This window comes from Eleutherodactylus coqui, chromosome 7 (genome assembly GCF_035609145.1).
Source record: "Eleutherodactylus coqui strain aEleCoq1 chromosome 7, aEleCoq1.hap1, whole genome shotgun sequence".
NCBI classification, from domain to species: Eukaryota; Metazoa; Chordata; class Amphibia; order Anura; family Eleutherodactylidae; genus Eleutherodactylus; species Eleutherodactylus coqui.
In genome coordinates, this window is record NC_089843.1 from 58,054,890 (window position 1) to 58,073,485 (window position 18,596).

General features: G+C 44.2%; 1 protein-coding gene across 2 annotated transcripts in view; it reads left to right on the forward strand.

The window, feature by feature from the left end:
* The window catches only part of LNX1 (ligand of numb-protein X 1), a 179,609-nt gene that overhangs the window by 12,458 nt on the left and 148,555 nt on the right, over nucleotides 1–18,596 (forward strand). For both annotated transcript variants that reach the window (XM_066573077.1, XM_066573078.1), the window contains exon 2: nucleotides 8,202–8,652. In XM_066573077.1, coding sequence (XP_066429174.1) covers nucleotides 8,258–8,652 — 395 coding nt within the window. In that variant the 5' untranslated portion in view covers nucleotides 8,202–8,257. The remainder of the gene's footprint in view (nucleotides 1–8,201; nucleotides 8,653–18,596) is intronic.

Genomic DNA, 18,596 nt, shown 5'->3' on the forward strand with positions numbered 1-18,596 from the left:
TTTCTACTATGGGCCCAGATCCAGAGGCGTAACTTGAAGCTCCTGGGCCCCAATGCAAAATCTGTAACAGGGCCCCCAACTATAATGCTTTTTTCATAGTACTGGGCTCCTTATATGGAGAAGAGAGGCCTTATGGGCCCCCCAAGGCTCCTGGGCCCGGGTGCAACCGCATCCCCTGCACCCTCTATAGTTACGCCCCTCCCCAGATCCTTTGAATGAAAACAATGGAATCTACATCACTGCAGTCTAAGGCCACTCTGGCCCCGGCAAAGCGCCGCAATTTTACTTTCGTTTTCGGAGGCAGCGTTTATGTCTCTGACAGCGGTTTTAGCACACCCCATCATTGATGAGGTGCATTAAACGCAAAAAATAGAACATACAGCACTCGAAGATCGTGGCGCTGGAAAGCTCTGCATAAGAGCACATGTTTGCGAGGCTCCATTTAAATCAACGGGAGCGTTATGCCGCGATTACCGCAGCATTCAAAACAGCTGTATAAGAGTGGCCTAAGATCCATAGCATTTATATTTTTCCAGCAATAGAGCTATGTGAGAACTTTTTTTTGCAGGAAGAGTTGCTCAAGAGGGATAGAAGATGAGATCGTTCAATCGCTAGTATAGTACACTGCATTACCTATGCAGTGTATTCTACAATGCCTATTGCATCAGCCTATTAGTCTCTACTTGAGGCCAGATGGACCTAAGGGGGACAATAGCCCCCAGCTTGATGTGCCCCGTACAAGCTGGGGGCCAGCTCCCTGTGCAACCGCACTGGCTCCATGTCTGTCCATGAGTATATCTGCAGAAAGAGTTGTCAATGAATGAGTAAGACCAACCTCTAGACTCATAAGTCCAGAGTCTGCAGGGATTTGAATGTGTAAAACTATATATCAATCTGCTCAGCTCCTCCTGCTTTATTGCGTGCTGCCTGCAGATTGGGACAGGTTGTATTGTAGCTTGTCTAGGTACTGTTGTACTATGTCTACACCGGAAGCTAGGGGCTGACCGGCCTTTGGTGGAGTGAACGCCTCCTGTCAGGCCCCTAGCTTCCCATTGGCTAGTACTGCAGCAAGGAAGGAGGAGACTGAGAGCCAAGGGGCCAAGCAGGGAACACTGACAGCGGGGCCAGCTTGTTTCCTTCCTGATGCCGAACTCATACCTTTGGCGACCGCACTAGCCGGGACTGCTGTTACTCAGCTCCCCGCTGCTCTCCCCGGTGGACTGGCGCCGCCACTCCCATTCCCCTGTCACCCTCTGTCGACGGGGATTGCTGTAAATGTGCTCCACACTCCTCTCCCCGCTGCACTGCCATCTGGCCTCCCGTTCACCCTTCGGTCGCTGCAGCTGGGAGAGCTGTTACTGGGGGTCCCCACTCCTCTTCCCGCCGGACTGTAATCTCCGCTACTGGTCCCCCTGTGGCCGGGACCACTGTCAGTATGATGCACGCTCCTCTCCCCGCCGCACAGCCATGTGCACTCTAGTTACCCAGGACCAGAGCTGTCGCTCGAGATGATGGTTGGCTGCCGGGGACGGGTCACCTTGGATGCAGGGTTAGGGTTAGTTTAAGTGTTAGGCTTACATTATTAGGTGTAAACAACTAATAATGTAAGCCTAACAACTAACCCTAACCCTGCATTCAAGGCGAACCTCAGTCCCCACACTGCTAGGACCTTGCTCCAGGCAGCCAATCAGCAGCTTGTGGGCGTATGCTGGGTGTATACTGGGCGTATACAGCCCATCACTAGGTCTCCACCAATACTTGTGGTGGAGACAAGGTACAACAGTACCGCTTGTCTATTGAACGCCTGTAACAGTAAATAGTCAACTAAAACGCCATGATTACCCTTTTTAAAGCTGCGCTGCAGTCTAGCTGTGGTAGGGAAGGTTTTGTTTGGTTAACATATTTAATAGTGCACTTTACAAGTAAATGGAAACTTATTTTGTACAAGTTCTGTCACAGTACATGTAGCGTACACGTTTTTGCAATTGTTTCCCTTGACTCATAAAATAAACACAGCTTTAGAATCTTCTACTTTCTTCTTAGTTAGGATGAATGAATTGGAATTTGTCTTCAGAATATATAAATCCCTTGTGACTACCCCAGCTAAGGTTCTCCGGTGTTGACATTTCCAGGAGTACAAAGGAGATTGCCTGCTGATTTGGGGTTAGCTGAAGAGAGTGTAACTAAACCCACAGAATAAAAGTGCTGCCGAAAAATAATGAAATGAATGCTCACCTAACCCGTCCCCATGATGAACAGAGAAACTCGGGCAACGGGCCTCTCCTGGTGTGTGGCCTGTCCTATCAGTAAAGAAATTGCAGAGCGGCAGCCTATGTTGAGCTTCTAGCATCTCATAAGCCCCAGGCCTACAATGGCTACTATGGATCCCAGCTCCACTATATTTCTCAACTGGTGCAAATTCAGTTGTAAGGAATGCAAATGGTTGGTCTTAACTGCGGATACTCCCATGGCCGGTTTTAGTTTGGAAGGAGGGCAACAGGCAGATGTAGGCTGGGGGTAAGGGCTCGCTTTAGGTCCATCTGGCCAAATAACCTTCTTCCTCCCTGCAGCACTGTCTTGTGGAGCTACATGAATTGTCATCCTCCTGGCTCTCTCCTATCCTCTGATATTCTGATCCGCCACTATCAGCCCATTGGCATCCCCATAACACAATGGTTTAGTTCTGCTTCTGTATTTAAGTTACAAGCTTGGTTCTGGGGATGTATCTATGAAACAAAGTTGGTTTGTAATGTATTTCTTCTGGTATTGTATCTCTGGACTGAGGTTGATTTGTGCTGTATACATATTATGAGCTTGGTTCTGCTGCTGTATTTATGTACTGAGCTTGGTTCTGATGCTGTATTTAGGTTATGAGCTTGTTTCTGTGGTTGTATTTATGTTATGAGCTTAGTTCTGGCATTGTCTCCAAGTACTGAGTTTTGTTCTGGTGATATATTTATGTTATAAGCTTAGTTCTGGTAAAGTATTTATTCACCGAGTTGTTCTGGTGTGGGTATGCTGCTATCTCGCTGCTTTCTGCACAAGCAGAATACAGGCTGATTGCCCATCAATGCCATACATACTGTTCATGTCTTTTGAACATGGGAGGGGGCAAAAATTTCCACCTGAGGTGTCATCTAACATAAGGCCAACACTGTATCCCCCTTTACATATACAGTGTGAGAATGACGCTGACTTTTCAAAGTTACTATATCATGGTATTTCTAACACACAGGGTTGAAAATCCATTACTGAAGGGACTTAAGACCAAGGCAGCATATCTGGGCCTAATTTAAAGAGTTAAGTCAAATGGTGCTTAGGGTAGCGAGCAAGCTTTACACAAAAAGACATCACATACGCATTCTGTACACTGCATTTCTAATAGACTGTATTGATAGTAGTGGAGGGTTAACCCCTAAAGAGAAACTGCCCATTATTTTCCACAATCTCTTTTTATGTGAAAGATTACCCATATTGGTGAAGAGTAGAGATGAGCGAGCATACTCTCTAAGGCAAACTACTCGAGCGAGTAGTGCCTTATTCGAGTACCTGCCCGCTCGTCTCTGAAGATTCGGCTGCCAGCTGGGGGCGGGGAGCGGCGGGGGAGAGCGGGGAGGAACGGAGGGGAGATCTCTCTCTCACTCCCCCCCCCCTGCTTCCCCCTGCTCACTCCCGCAACTCACCGCTCACCCGCGCCGGCAGCCGAATCTTTAGAGACTAGCGGGCAGGTATTCGAATAAGGCACTACTCGCTCGAGTAGTTTGCCTTAGCGAGTATGCTCGCTCATCTCTAGTGAAGAGTTATTGCAAGTGTTCGTCAGGTATTACTGTTGCTTCAGATTTTTCATGTAATACTACCAATCTTACTTCTTAGTTAGCAGTAGATAGCACAAAGGTATTCGAAGGCAAAAGTTCAATTTTAACCATTGTTTTTCTAATGTTCACCTTTATTTATTAATAATTTTTAAATATTGTACATATTAGTTACTCCATCTGCTGCATCGTATCCTGAATTCCACTTTGCTATACCTCCACCAGTGACATAGGAACCTGTGAAATAAATAATAATACGGTTTCGGTTTGTGTGCTTTCCCATAGACATTGAAGAGTCCTCCCATTACACATAAAGATGAAGACTGAAAAGTGTCGTACTAGTGTCTGGCCCATTGTACACCTACTTATTCGCAAATCTGCTCTAGTTTTTCATCCTTTCTAGAGTTGAGCGAACATACTCTGCCGAGCTTTATGCTCGTTCGAGTATTAGCGTACTCAATGGTGCTCGAACGACCCCGCCCCAGCTTTTGGCTCCTCCCCGCTATGACATGCTTGTTTTGGCCCCTCCCTGCTGCGATGCAGCACGCATCATTGGCAAATATTTTCTCGGGCAGGAAGGGGAGAGAGAGAGAAGAGAGAGAGAAGAGAGAGAAAGAGAGAGAGAGAGAAAAAGAGAGAGAGAGAAAGAGAGAGAGAACACAAACCAAGAAAGAAAAAAAAAAAAAGCTCGGCAGGTAGCGTCCCACATACAAAAATGCTCGAGTCTCCCATTGTAGTCAATGGGGTTCGTTACTCGAGTAGAGCTCTCGAACTTTACAAAAAGCTCGACTCGAATAACGAGGACCCAAGCATGTGGTTGCTCGCTCATCTCTAATCCTTTCCTCTTTAAAGAGAGGCAACCAAAGCAACTCAATAGTATTTATCTAATTGAAATAAGAGTCTAAGTGGGTACAATTTCTCCTTGTGGAGACCGCCCGGTTGGCGTAGGGAGTCTTATAGACCAGGCGATGCTCCATGGGAAAAAAAAAGGTTATGTAAATAAGTTCTCATCTTGAAAGAAGAAAGTGTGAAATGTAACAAGGTTTGGATTAAACTGACATTTTACACCAGTCTTGAATTACGTTAAGTTACCCGAGAGAGGAAAAAATGATTATGTCACTGGTAAAATAATGAAAGACCAGGAAAAATGCCAGGTTATATTTAACTCTAGTCCAGAACTCCAGTCTCCTGTCAATAAAAACAATGACCTTTACAAGACTGCGCCTTCTCCTTATGACATTGTTGTGCTCCCTTCTGTAAAATCCTCTTTTGATTTCTGGATATCAGAAATATTCAAAGAGGGATCTTTATTTGCTTATTTTGCCCCAGATTGATTCTCCTGCATCGGCTTCGCATAAAGATGTTTTTTGTCTGCGGCAGAAATCCCTGTGGTTATCATTACCGTGCTTTCCAGTAGCACATTACTGCCGAAATGGGAGCAATCCGTCATTCTCACTGTTTGATATGACATAAAGGGTAAAGCTTACATTGAATAAAAAATACATCCGCTGCGCTTATAGCCTTTGCTTAGATATATATGTAATTTGTAAAAGCCGAAGTCTTCAATAGCTACAAGTAATGCCGCTGAGTACAATGGGTCACTGTCATCTTCTATTAGGTTCTCGAAATTGACATATAATTAAGCCGCGATTTTTTTTTCATGGCGAGATACCACAAGTCCACCCCTTCAACTATAGTGAATAGGATGCGCTTTGTAGAATCCCATTATCACAGGTGCTATTGTTGTACGAAGCAATTTGTTTTATAAAAACTATGCATGTAAGGTTGTATTCGCGTAAATGATATTCCCGTGTGAGTTCTGTTCTATTGCGATACGGATGGAACTCACACAGGTAAGAAAACACACATGTATTTCAATATTTTTATTCACATGAGATATCTTTCTCTTGGACCGATGGTCTGAGATTGAAATATCTGCACATCCCATTTTTAGGCAATTCTAAAATAACTAATCAAACAGTACTTCTTCATCCTTGGCCCCAGCGCTGCAGGCCCATTGTTTTCTCCATCTCTGTTGACAGAAGAAATAAGGTTTGGAACTCCTGGCATCATGGCGCCCAGGATGTGAGCGCTGGTGTCAGGAGAACGGGTGGTGATGCTGCGGCCTCTGATTGGCAGACAAAGGTTACCTGACTTCCACCGTCAACAGAGACCAGGAGAAGATCGGGGCTGTAGCGTTGGATTGCCAGGTCCAAAGACAGGTAGGTACTGCTTACTTGTTAATTTACCACATCTGCTCCTGCCCTTTAAATTTCAAAAAGTAACAAGACAACCCCTTTAAAATGTAGGACCTCCAGAGCTTTCGCAGCTTCCTCAGGTTCTACCTGGTGGTCAGCGTCACCAACTGGAAATTTAAAGCTTCTCTCCAGTTTCATGACTAAGTTTTCCGCCGTCCCTCCAATCCGCCGATTCTTCATTCTCTGATTGCCAAATGCTGATCCCATAAGCAGCTCTGGCCAATCATCCAGCAGATATAGTGCATTGATAGTCTAACACTAACAATGCAACTTGGGGATTAGCTAGTCTGAAGATTTCGTTGACCATCTTGAATGGCCAAAAATTGGATCTAGAACTGGTGGATCATGGGGATGACAGAGAACATCTGCAGGCAGGCAATATGCACCCCTCCACCTCCAATCCTAGGACAAAATTGTGTCCTGAAACTGGAGGATCACTTTAATAAAGTTATATTTATAATACCATGTATCACTTGGTGTCAGGCAGGAGGAAGACTGAGGAAGCATTTTTGCTCAAAACAAACTTTACTGGAAACAGGTCAAACTTGTCAACGTTTCTTCTACTGCAGCAACAACCGGGCTTATTTGGGGAGATGTTGAGCACACTTTGGCTTGGCTGATAGTGTTAGCCTCAGTGCTTTCAATCCCTCTCCAAGCAGCACTTTTCTGGAGGCCACTAATGGCTACCCATGACCCGCCGCCACTCTACAGGGAACGTCTTTCTAATGCCAGTTTTCAGCACTTTGCTCGTCACCACACATGTGTGCCTACCACATCTATACTCCACACAGCCTACTAGCTCATGGCAACTGACTTACGTACTCAAAGCCACTCCCACCAGCCATGTCATCAGCCATACTCCACCCAAGCTGCTCCATTATAATATGCCACAGTCACCATTTTTAAAGTGACATCACACGACATAATAAAAAATAAATTTTTAAGCATAGCAATTCTTGAGGAAAGGCCCAGCATGCCCGTATATGCTCTTACAAAAAGGCATTTCAGCCCTTAAGAATTATTTTTATCTTACTCCAATGCATCTACAATTACAAAACACTTTGCAAATAGTGTTAATTAAAAATCTTCTACCATTTCCTGTCTACAGCTTAAATGCAGACTGATGTGTCTTCGTGGTTGTATACTACATGTTGGACCCTAACGGTGCCTTATGGACCCCATTCACTATAATGAGGTCCGCCTGGCTTCCAGCATAACCTCTAATATTTTGCTGGGCAAAATGGAGCCACATGCTGCTTTATTTTGTGCTAGATCTGCGTCAGAGACTCTGAAACTCCAGGTCAGATGTGAATATGGCCAAAGGCTGGTAACACACCAGCATATTCCGGCCACAGTTATGAGTGTGTAATATGTATGAGTGCCCACTTGACCGTGGATCTTCTGACTCAAACTCTTGATGCTTGGAGTTTGGTTCAGAAGACCCAAAGTCATTCTAGTTCACATGTCCCTACTATGGATGCATAAATATGTCCAGAATATGGTGGTGTGTCACCAGCCTTAGTCGTATTTTTCTGTTCAGCCATTCGGTTAGTTATATCTGGGCCTATGAACATTGAGTAGCAACCAATATGACTCTCACTACATCTCCCACAGAGGGTATAACTTAGCTTTCCAGACTCCTGAATGCCAATGATATAAAAAATACCAGCACAGAGCCTCTTGGAACAGATATCGGTCTTCATGAGTAGCCCTGTCTGTAGGTCCAAAGGGCCATGTATAGTAGGATGTTGAACTAATGCTGTGTGTAACAGGTTATGTTCTGCTGTCCTAAGGTCGCTGTCATCCAAAATGGTAAAAACTTTTAATCCATGGACACGTGATTCCAAAAAGTAAGGTTTCACCAAATCCCTTCCCCATCTTGTATCACCTGGATTTACTATTTAGGAGTGTGGGAAAATTGAGTAAGACCCCCAAGTAGGAATTGGAATAGTGGCTATATTGATTATAACATTCCGAAAAAAACCAAACACAAAAAAACCCTGTTGACTTTTTAGGAATGCCTAGGTGGTAGAACTATCTTGTGTTGTCTTCTTATTAGCACTATTGATAGTAAATGTAAAGGCCCTTAATTGTTGGATATTAACATTTTTGTGTCATGTTTATGCCCAAGGTACTTTGGTCCACGCCACAATCACATTGAAACATACAGATATTTGGGTCTTAATCATGGATTACAATAATGAGATTGAAATATTGGACAATGACTTCGCAGAGCCTTTATGTGCCGCATGTGGACAGCAGCATTCTGATGAAGAAAACCACTTCTATGCATATACTGATGAAGTGGATGATGACCTAACTTGCCACATTTGTCTACATGCTCTGGTTGAACCTTTGGACACTCCGTGTGGTCATACGTACTGTACTCTCTGCCTGACTAACTTTCTCCTCCATGAGAATTTTTGCCCTGTGGACCGTAAATATATCATGCTGCAATCATGCAAAAAGTCTACTGTGCTGGTAAAGAACTTACTGGATAAACTTTTGGTTATCTGTCCCTTCAGTGAGTATTGTCAAGATGTTCTTCCACGATGTGACCTCGAAGATCACTTCCTGAACAGGTAGGAAATGACTTTCTATAGAGACCTACAGTACGTTTCCTTACAGTGTGCATCCAACTATTGTCATTATACATCATGTGTAATTCCAAAGGGATATTTTTTTGCCATGTCATAGAGCAAGTTCTTTGAATAATGAGCCTTTCTGAAGGGCAGAGATGGAAATTATTTTTAATTGTCCTATTTAATGCATTCAGCCTGCACTAAGAAATACTTATTCATGTAAATGCAGTAAATAATTTCAACATTCCAAACAAACCCTTTGGGGCCCTTAGCAATCAGCTGTAATCCATAGGAGAACATAACCGTAAATGATAAATTCCCCTACAGCCCCACCTCAGGGAAAATGAAGAATTGCACAGTTGAGTCCTCCAGAGCTAGAAACACTCTCTAGCTATTCAATTAGGCTCCTGAGTAGAGGATCCTCCTTTATTAACTCAAAATTCCCTCATATTGTATTTAGAAAGGGTTTTATAAACCAGAAAACCTCATTATAATTAGAGTAACTAATCCAATATCAGTCTTGAAAAAAGGACATATGTTCAGTAGGTTCAGTTTTATTCATTCACAACTCTCAGTTGTTCCAGAAAAAGCCTTATAAAGCATGGTCAACTTTCCTTAAAATGTCTTATTCATATACTTTTTGGCCATCAGACAGAGACGTCAATTCACAAGTTATATTGATGGTCTAAAAATTTTGTACTATATTGTATGGCCGAATAACAATGTAGGATCAATGGAGGGTAATACCAGCCGAAGTGTATCAGACGATAATGGAACGTATGCTACAGAGAGTATCTGGTGTCATTAGGACTAAAAGAGCCCCACTAAGTATTTATATATGTAAATAAATACCAGTTTTAATTCTTGCTCAGGTGTCCAATTACTTTTGGAAGATTAGTATATAACCGTTTGAGTAAACTGCACTAACAGCACTGAACAGGCCTTAAAAACAATTTAGTAATAAGATGTTCATAATGATCAACCAGTCTGTTTCTACACTAGTGTCAATCTGATTATACACTAATTGTCAAAAAAAATGCTTCTCCTATAAGGAGTTGTCAGAATGGAATAAAACATTGGCTGTGTGATTGCAACGTTGTTATAAGTAAGTGATTACAATATCAGAGCCAAATGATCATTTATTGCGGAAAATTGACACCTTGAAGTTAGGACCTGGTACCCTGTTGTACCACCTTTATCTTGTATACAAGATGTGATACGGGCGGGCATGGAGGCTCTAGGACTCTGTTGTACTGCCTCTAGCTTGGATACAAGATTTAATACAGGGGAGCATGGAGGCTCTAGTGCCATGTTGGGCAGCCTCTAGCTTGGATGCAACATGTGATATGGGCTGTCATGGAGACTCTAGTACCCTTTTGTACCACCTCTAGCTTGGATACAAGATGTGATAATGGTGGACATGGAGGTTCTAGTAGTCTGTTGTACCACCTGTAGCTTGGATACCAGATGTGATACTGGTGGGCATGGAGACTCTAGTACTCTGTTGTACCGCCGTTAGCTTGTATACAAGATTTGATACAGGCAAGCATGGAGGCTCTACTACCCTGTTGTACCGCCTCTAGCTTGGATGCAAGATGTGATATGGGCTGTCATGGAGGCTCTTGTACCCTGTTGTACCACCTCTAGCTTGTATACAAAATGTGATACAGACAGGTATGGAGGCTCTAGTACCATGTTGGGCCGCCTCTAGCTTGGATACAAGATGTGTTATGGGCTGTCTTGGGGGCTCTAGTGCCCTTTTGGGCAGCCTCTAGCTTGGATGCAAGATGTGATATGGGCTGTCATGGAGGCTCTAGTACCCTGTCGTACCACCTCTAGCTTGCATACAAAATTTGATATGGGCTGTCATAGAGGCTCTAGTACCCTGTTGTACCACCTCTAGCTTGTATACAAGATGTGATGTGGGCATCGAGGCTCTAGTACCATGTTATGCCACCTCTAGCTTGAATACAAGATGTGATACGGGCTGTCATGAAGCTCTAGTCCCCCGTTGGGCCAACTCTAGCTCGGATGCAAAATGTGATATGGACTGTCATAGAGGCTCTAGAACTCTGTTGTCCCATCTCTAGCTTGGATGGGATACTGGTGGGCATGGAGGCTCTAGTACCCTGTTGGGCCACCTATAGCTTGCAAATCAAGATGTGTTACAGGCGGCATGGAGGCTCTAGTACCCCATTGGGCCACCTCTAGCTTGTATACAGAATGTGATACGGGCAGGCATGGAGGCTCTAGTATCCTGTTGGGCCACCTCTAGCTTGTATACAAGATGTGATATGGGCAGGCTTGAAGGGCTCTAGTACCCTGTTGGGCCACCTCTAGCTTGGATACAAGATGTGATATGGGCGGGCATGGAGGCTCTAGTACCCTGTTGGGCCACCTCTAGCTTGTATACAAGGTGTAATATGGGCAGGCATGGAGGCTCTAGTACCCTGTTGGGCCACCTCTAACTTGTATACAAGATCTGATACAGGTGGGCACGGAGGCATGGTATCCTGCAGCATATTGCTCCACATTTGCTGTAAGCGAGTCTCTAGATCGTGCAAATTCATAGGCTGTTGCCGATGGTCCCATACATGTTCTGTTGGCTATAAACGTGGTGTCTGGGCAGCCACGGAAGTGTGACAATGTTATGGAGACATCCCTGTGACCCCCTTGTGTGAGCGGCCGAGCATTATCCTGATGGAAAATGCCTCTTGGAAGCCGCCATGAGAGGAACACATGTGGCTGCAGGATGTCCTGAACATATTGCTGAGCTGTCATTGTCCCTCGTACCACTACTAGGAGTGACCAACTATCATATGCAATGGTCCCCCAGACCATCACACCGGCAGGGGGCAGTGTGCCGCTCCACAACAAAGTCAGGATTGAGGTGCTGATCCCTAGTTCTCCAGACATGAACACAGCTGTCATCAGTGTCCAAACAAAACCTGGATTAGTCACTGAAGACAAACCGGTTCCTTTCTGTAGCAGTTTAGATTAATTTTTCACGACACTTCTGCAAACAGAGGCGAAAGTGGGTTGCTGTGAAAGGCAGTACATGTAATGGGCGCCATGAGACCGAAAGTGCTTCAGTCAAGCGCTCAGAAATAATACCCGACAGACACCACCAGGGCCTGTAATAATGGTGCCACCTATCCCTGGATGGCAAACAACAAAACAATTGGAACTGTTTCTGCTTGTGTGATGATCAGAGGATCCTCTCTAATTCTTGTGGTCTGTCGAGGGCATCCTGAGCCCGGTTGCCTTTTGTGTGTGCCCTCACGCATCCACTGGTCCCAACACCTCCTAACAGTCTGGTCAGAATGGCCCAGGTGGCAACAATTTGTCAAAACAATCTTCCAGCTTATCGCCTTCCAATAATGCACTTCTTCCAGATTGTTAACTGGGCAAAATCTCTTTGATTGCATTGTAGAGATATGCCTAGTGGTCAACAAGCTCTACCCAAGCAGAAGAAGAGGCCACTACACACAAGGAGCCTCTGAGAGCCTTTTATAGGCCAAGGCAGGAACCACTTTTAGGGCCTCAGGTGACAAGACCGTTCATCTAGTCCCACCACAACTTTAATCATTTACATATACGCCTGCATGCCGAGTTTTACAGCAAAACAAAATTGATTGTTCTCAGTGAGAGAAACCAAGTAATCTTCTAGATATGATACCTTTTAATGGCTAACAAAATGTCAACTCCTAGGTGCTTCATTTTTTTTGACAAAGAGTGAATTAAATGTAGCAGGGCGACTAGAAATGTAGTGATTATTTTATTGGCAGCATCTTTCCTGATGTTTTTGGCATACACACGGATAACACAATGCAATGCGTTCAAGATATTATGAAGCTGTGAAGAAGCATAACATTAGTTGGGATTAGTTGGGAAGTTAAAGATGGGTTTGTGCTAATTCTGTGAACTATAGAAGGATTCGTCTGTGGTGTGTATGTGGTTACGCTTGCGTGCGGTGCAGCACCTGCTTTGTATTACGTACACAGCAGCTCATGTATTTTAGATACCATCCCATTCTCAGTTTGCTGCAATATTTATACATGTGTACGGCACCTTCATCTGTCATTTCTGTGCTGCTGATGAATGGTGATGTATGGTTTACACCTACGTCAGCGCCTAATGGGTTTGCCTTCTGCTGGATTGTTGAGGCTATTAATGTGCTAGCACCTAGACCCACCGTAGGATGCTCTGGTACTTGGGTGGCCCAATCTGACCCTGCTAGAGATGTGATTGCTGTTGTGTTTGCTTGCCGTTTTAACCTGCAAAGAAAGCAGTCTGATTCCTAAAGTGCAATAGATATAGCATTGTGGGCTACCGGCTTAACTCCAATCACAGTCTATTTTCTGGTTTTGAGTAGAGTTGACTTTGATTAGAGCATATTCACATGGCTTTAACCCTTTGCAATCCAATTTTGGATTCAGGATTTCCTAGGGGGTTTTCTCTTTCTGCTATTATACAATGGCGCCACCTGCTGACTAGAGTAAGTACTGCAGTATTGAACATGCTGGAGAGACCCCCGACAACAGAGCGGACAGTAATATACAGTAAGAATACCCTGCCGGACGTCTTTCAACATCGGAAGCTGTACAGCCTTCAATCAGAATGTCTTCAGACATCAGACAGTGGATTGGAAAGGGTTAATAGTGTCAGATCTGCGTTGGATTTTTGCAATGTGCATCTGACTCCAAGGCTGAGCTGTAGAATTCTGCCACAGATTTACACCTGGATGTGGATGCAGATATAACACTATTCAATAGGGCAAATTCGCTTGCGGCTACCCGAAAACTTTGAAACTGCGTCAAGAACTGACATCAATTGTTCTCTTCTGTGAAGTGGATTTCAAAATCTGTATATGGAAAAATCCACATCTTATGAGCAATGCCATGGATTTCCACAGCATCCTATGCAATGCTAAAATAGCATGGATCAGGCGTGTATTGTGGTGTGGAATCCGCGTCAGAGTTCAGGCAATTGGGGTGCAGAGGTGGTCGGACACTGAGGGGGTTGTTGCAGGGGGAGGGATCGTGGTGGTGCCTCAAGTGATATCCCCAGATACATCCATATGCCTGGATGGACCGGGCCAACAACATGTGGGTTTTCACCCACCAGGTAGGGCATCACCAGCAGCGTGGTAAGGGGACGGATGGGCAGTAACCACATATTGGATGGCAACACTTGTTGCATATGAAACTTCAACTTTACTTAACAGCTTGTGAGCTGGCGGACAACACAGCGCAAGATCGGTGGTACTCTGCTGACGTGGATATTCATGGAGACCTTTTTTAGCAGTGTAGCTGTGAATTAGGGTCCCAGTGCCTTCTCAGAATCAGAAGTAGCGTGTCAGTCTGTCAAGATCATTCACAGTTGGGCAGGACTTTCCCCTCCCTTCTCACTAGGTATAAGGGCCCCTTCACACAGACGTATTTGCGTGCACAAAATGTGCGTATGCAATACGCAGAGAATAGAACCTATTGATTTCAATGGGTTCATTCTCATTACTCTTTTCTGCACACGCACGCTCTATCTTTGTGCATATTTGCACACCAAAGGTTTGTATGGAGGGGGATAGGGAGCTGATCCCGCTCCATACAATGTGGGTGTTGGCTGTTTATTACGCCGCCCGCAACAGCTGCGAACAGCACTTCCATTGATTGTGTCATTTAACCCTTTAAATGCAGTCATCAATTCTGACAGTGGCCTTTAAATGCCCCTATCGAAGTTCAGGGGTCCTGAACGGCCTCCTGCCTTCTGAGAGTCCCCATGGCTGCCATTGCAGATTGCCTATTAAGCCATACCTGTTGCATGGTTTGATTGCCTGTCAAATAGCGGTATAATGTAATGCTACGGTATTACATCATACTGCAAGAGCGATCAAACCACCGCAAGTTCTTGTCCCCTCTGGGGAGTAAAAAAAAAATGTAAAACTCACTTTAAATAAGTTTTATTACTAATTTAAAAAGTTTACCCCCCCCCCCTTTTCCCATATTTATAATAAAAAATCTAAAGAAAAAAATCAAAAACATGTTTCGTATCGCTGCGTCCACAAAAGTCCTATCTATCAAAATAACACATTGTTGGTGAACATCAACAGAAAAAAAAATATGCAACATCAGCATAGTGCATTTTTGGTCACCCCATCCTCAAAAACACGTAATAAAAAGTGATCAAATAGTCATATGTACTCCAAAGTGGTACTAATAGAAACTACAGGACATCTCACAAAAAAAAGAGCCCTTGCACAACTTCGCCGACGGAAAACTAAAGAAGTTAAGGCTATTCCAAAAATGTTTTAAAAAAAAAAGGTCGGGGTCCTTAAGGGGTTAAAACATAATCATCACACAGTGTAATTTGCAGTATAAGCAAGAAAGAAAGACCATGATAAAACTGAACCAGAGTGGTGCTCCCCACTGATCAGTCCTCAGTCTGTGCTCCTGCCTGTTCCCATCTCATAGCAGTGACTAGTTTCAGGTCAGGCAGCGAGCAGCACCGATGATGTCAGCAGATGAGGTCACCGAATAACACTAATTACTTTGTTTGTTTACAACTATCCAAGTGTACTTGAGTACTAAGGGCCTTTACAGGGTGATAATCACCAGAATGATCATTCCCATTCATTGTCCAGTGTAAACATGTGCAGCCATCAAACCACAACTGATAAATGACTTGTTTGTCATTGATTGTATCTTTTATGCAGACGTATAAATGCTTGTTTGTCAACAGTTCATCCACTGTGTAATCAGGTCTGCTTGTAATGGGACAGCATGAGAGGAGGAAAGGCAAGCAATCACTGGCGCAAAATATGCACATGAGTATCGTAACACATAAATGGGAGAGTTGTCAGTCTAAACAGCTCGTTATTTTGTCAATTAGCACTTGTTACTGGCAATTTACAGTGTCTGTATCTGTAAAAGAACCCTAAGGGCTCATTCACACGGGCCTTTCGATTTTTGTCTGTTCGCATCGTGGTGTAAAATGGTATCAACGAGAGAAAGCTCGCATTTTCTCGCCCATTCAGACGGCCATGTGCGGCGTATGCTAAACTCTCTCCCCCTCCCTTTGCTAATGTCCCTCGCTCTCCCCTTGCCGGCAGCTACCATAGACTTTTATGGGTGGTGCCGGCTGATCGCGGCCAAAAGATAGGACAAGACCTATCTTTTCCGGCCGCGCGTAAAAGTAGATGGCTGGAATCTTTGGAGATCTCCAATGTATATTGCAGCCACTTCCATGTAGTGCAGCCTCCTCTCTGATGCTTATCAGGTACCATCTTGAGTGTGAGCTTTGTTACTTTCACTTTCAATGTATCTTGTGTTGCATCAGCACGGCATTAGGTTATACCATTCCTGCCTGCTGGAAGAGACACTCGTTACTTTTTATATTCACCTATATAAGCTACATCCCATAAGTATATAGTGAGGAGGATGAGCTGTGATCTCCTCTATTATAACTGTGTGACAGGAGTTGTGTGATCATCATTTTTTGTGTTCTTCTCTAGGCAATTCCATATTGTAGCATCACACAAACTGAGAAATTGACTAGAAAATGAATCCAAAACCCCCAAGTAGGTCTGAGCTGGTCAGAATTGAGATCACATGATCATCTGAGGGAAAAGAGGCCAGGAGTCTCAGGTAGAGAGAAATAACTAAGCAAGGTAGCACTGGCTGACCTATAAATATCGGGGGAATAGCTACATAGTGAATGATTTTTTTTTTTTTAAATCACTGAGTGGCCCTTTAATATTTATCATGCAATGCATAAAAACACTTAAAAAAGAGAAATGGGAGCAGGAAAATACAGAGGGACAACCCAGGATCTAAAACAATAGTGTCCCTAAATAACAATACAAAGCTGCAATACTTTGTAATTAAGGCACGTACCAGTATGAGTAAACAAATAATAATAGGCATCGCAGTGCAATAAAGTCCGGCATCATAAATATATAAAGTGCTTTACACGCATTACATCAAGTGCACATGCTGCAAGCGATGCAAGACACAAATAATATAGGGGACCCAGGATGTCGTCTACCCCAATGCAAGATTCACTCAAACAGCACTTGTCAGCCTTTACTCACACTGGCACATGCTTAAAAGGGACATTCTGGACATTTACTATTCATTACCTAGCCTCAAGATAGGTAATAGTTGATCAGCGAGGGTCCTCTGCTCAGGATCGCTGCTGATCACCTGATCCTCCATCCTGCTATCAATGCATTGAGCAGCATTGCTAAGTAGTCCACCCATTCTAATTTTATAATGGGTGAACTACTTAGGAGGGCCACTCAATGCAGTGCATATACAGAAGGCTCGATGGAGAGGTAAGTATAACACTTACATCCCACGACTCAGCGGGCCATCTGCTTTCAGCCCATAGGTTTAGCTTAAAGAACTGAAATTAGGTGATAAATTCCCTTTAAAGGGGTTGTCCAGGATTTTGGTAATTCCCCCCCCCCCCCCCCCCAATAGGTGATTGATGAGGTTCTGCTGCTCTAGATCCCCACCGATCAGCTGATTCCCAACACTGCTGTCAGTATGGACAGTGCAGGAATCAGATCACACTATCCGTAATACAGCTACCCAGACCGGTATTGCAGGTGCAGCTCCCATTGAATTCAATAAGATCTGTGTCTGCAATACCAAACCGAGTTGCTGCAATGTTGACAGCATTGTTTGCATCCAGGCTGACCACACTGACAGCAGTTCCAGGAATCAGCTGATCGGCGCTGATCCTGGGCAGTGGACCTCTGCCAATCTATCCTGAGAATAGATCATCAATAGAAAAAAATCCCCAAAGTGCCAAGTTAAACTTTGTCACATCTCTAGTTTCTGCCTCTAGTGGGGCTCAGACCTACAGATGCTAATCTATATTATAGTCTACCTCTTCTTTTACAGGATGACTACATGCATAGGCCAATGTAAAGTAGGGTATCCTCAGTCATTTCATTACCCTACTCACCAAATGTTCTATTTTCATGGAGAATATAAGCAGATATGGTTAAAGGGGTTGTCCAGTTGCACTGAGCCAATTTCTGCAAAAAGCAGGCAGCTTCGTTCCCGCTGCGGTGGTCAGATTTAGCATTACATGCAAAGTTCATATTTATGTTTTGTTGGTTTTGTGACATTTGTCTTCACATAACATGAAAAACATGTTTACATGTTTCGTATAATGAACAGATGCAAGATGTGGATTAACGTATAGTATGTTTGTAAGAAAAAACGTTCATTTACTAATTATGGCCCTTCTGAACTCTTGTGATAAAAGGAAACACAATAAATCAATTAGGACAAACCCCTTCTCCCATCTTCACCAAAAAGGAGCCTTTTGTATATTGTGCAGGGAAAATTAAAACCACAGCTGGGTCCTGGTACACACATGTGAGGATGAAGCGGGAGGGTACGGGTCACCAAAGGTAAAAGTCAGCGCTGTTATCCTAAGATGACATTGCTTTAGGAAATGGTGTAAGATACAAAGTTTGGAGTTCTGTTTCTTCACTTTGCTTTTGTGCCGTCTAATTGTCACAGTTGGCCTTTCCGTTTTATATGTACGGTACGAGGGGTGGCGAATAGTGATCAGCGAACATACTCGCTAAGGGCAATTACTTGAGCGAGCATTGCCCTTAGCGAGTACCTGCCCGCTCGGAAGAAAAGGTTCGACTGCCGGCGACGGGCAGGGAGCTGTGGGGGAGAGCGGGGAGGAACGGAGGGGAGGTCTCTCTCTCCCCTGATCCCCCTGCTCACTGCCGCAACTCACCTGTCACCCGCGCCGGCAGCCGAACCTTTTCTTTCGAGCGGGCAGGTACTCGCTAAGGGCAATGCTCGCTCGAGCAATTGCCCTTAGCGAGTATGCTCGCTCATCTCTAGTGGCGAAGCTTCTGAGGTGTAAACCGCAGACCCAAAGTTTTGCTGTGCATCAGGCACCTGGACAGGCAC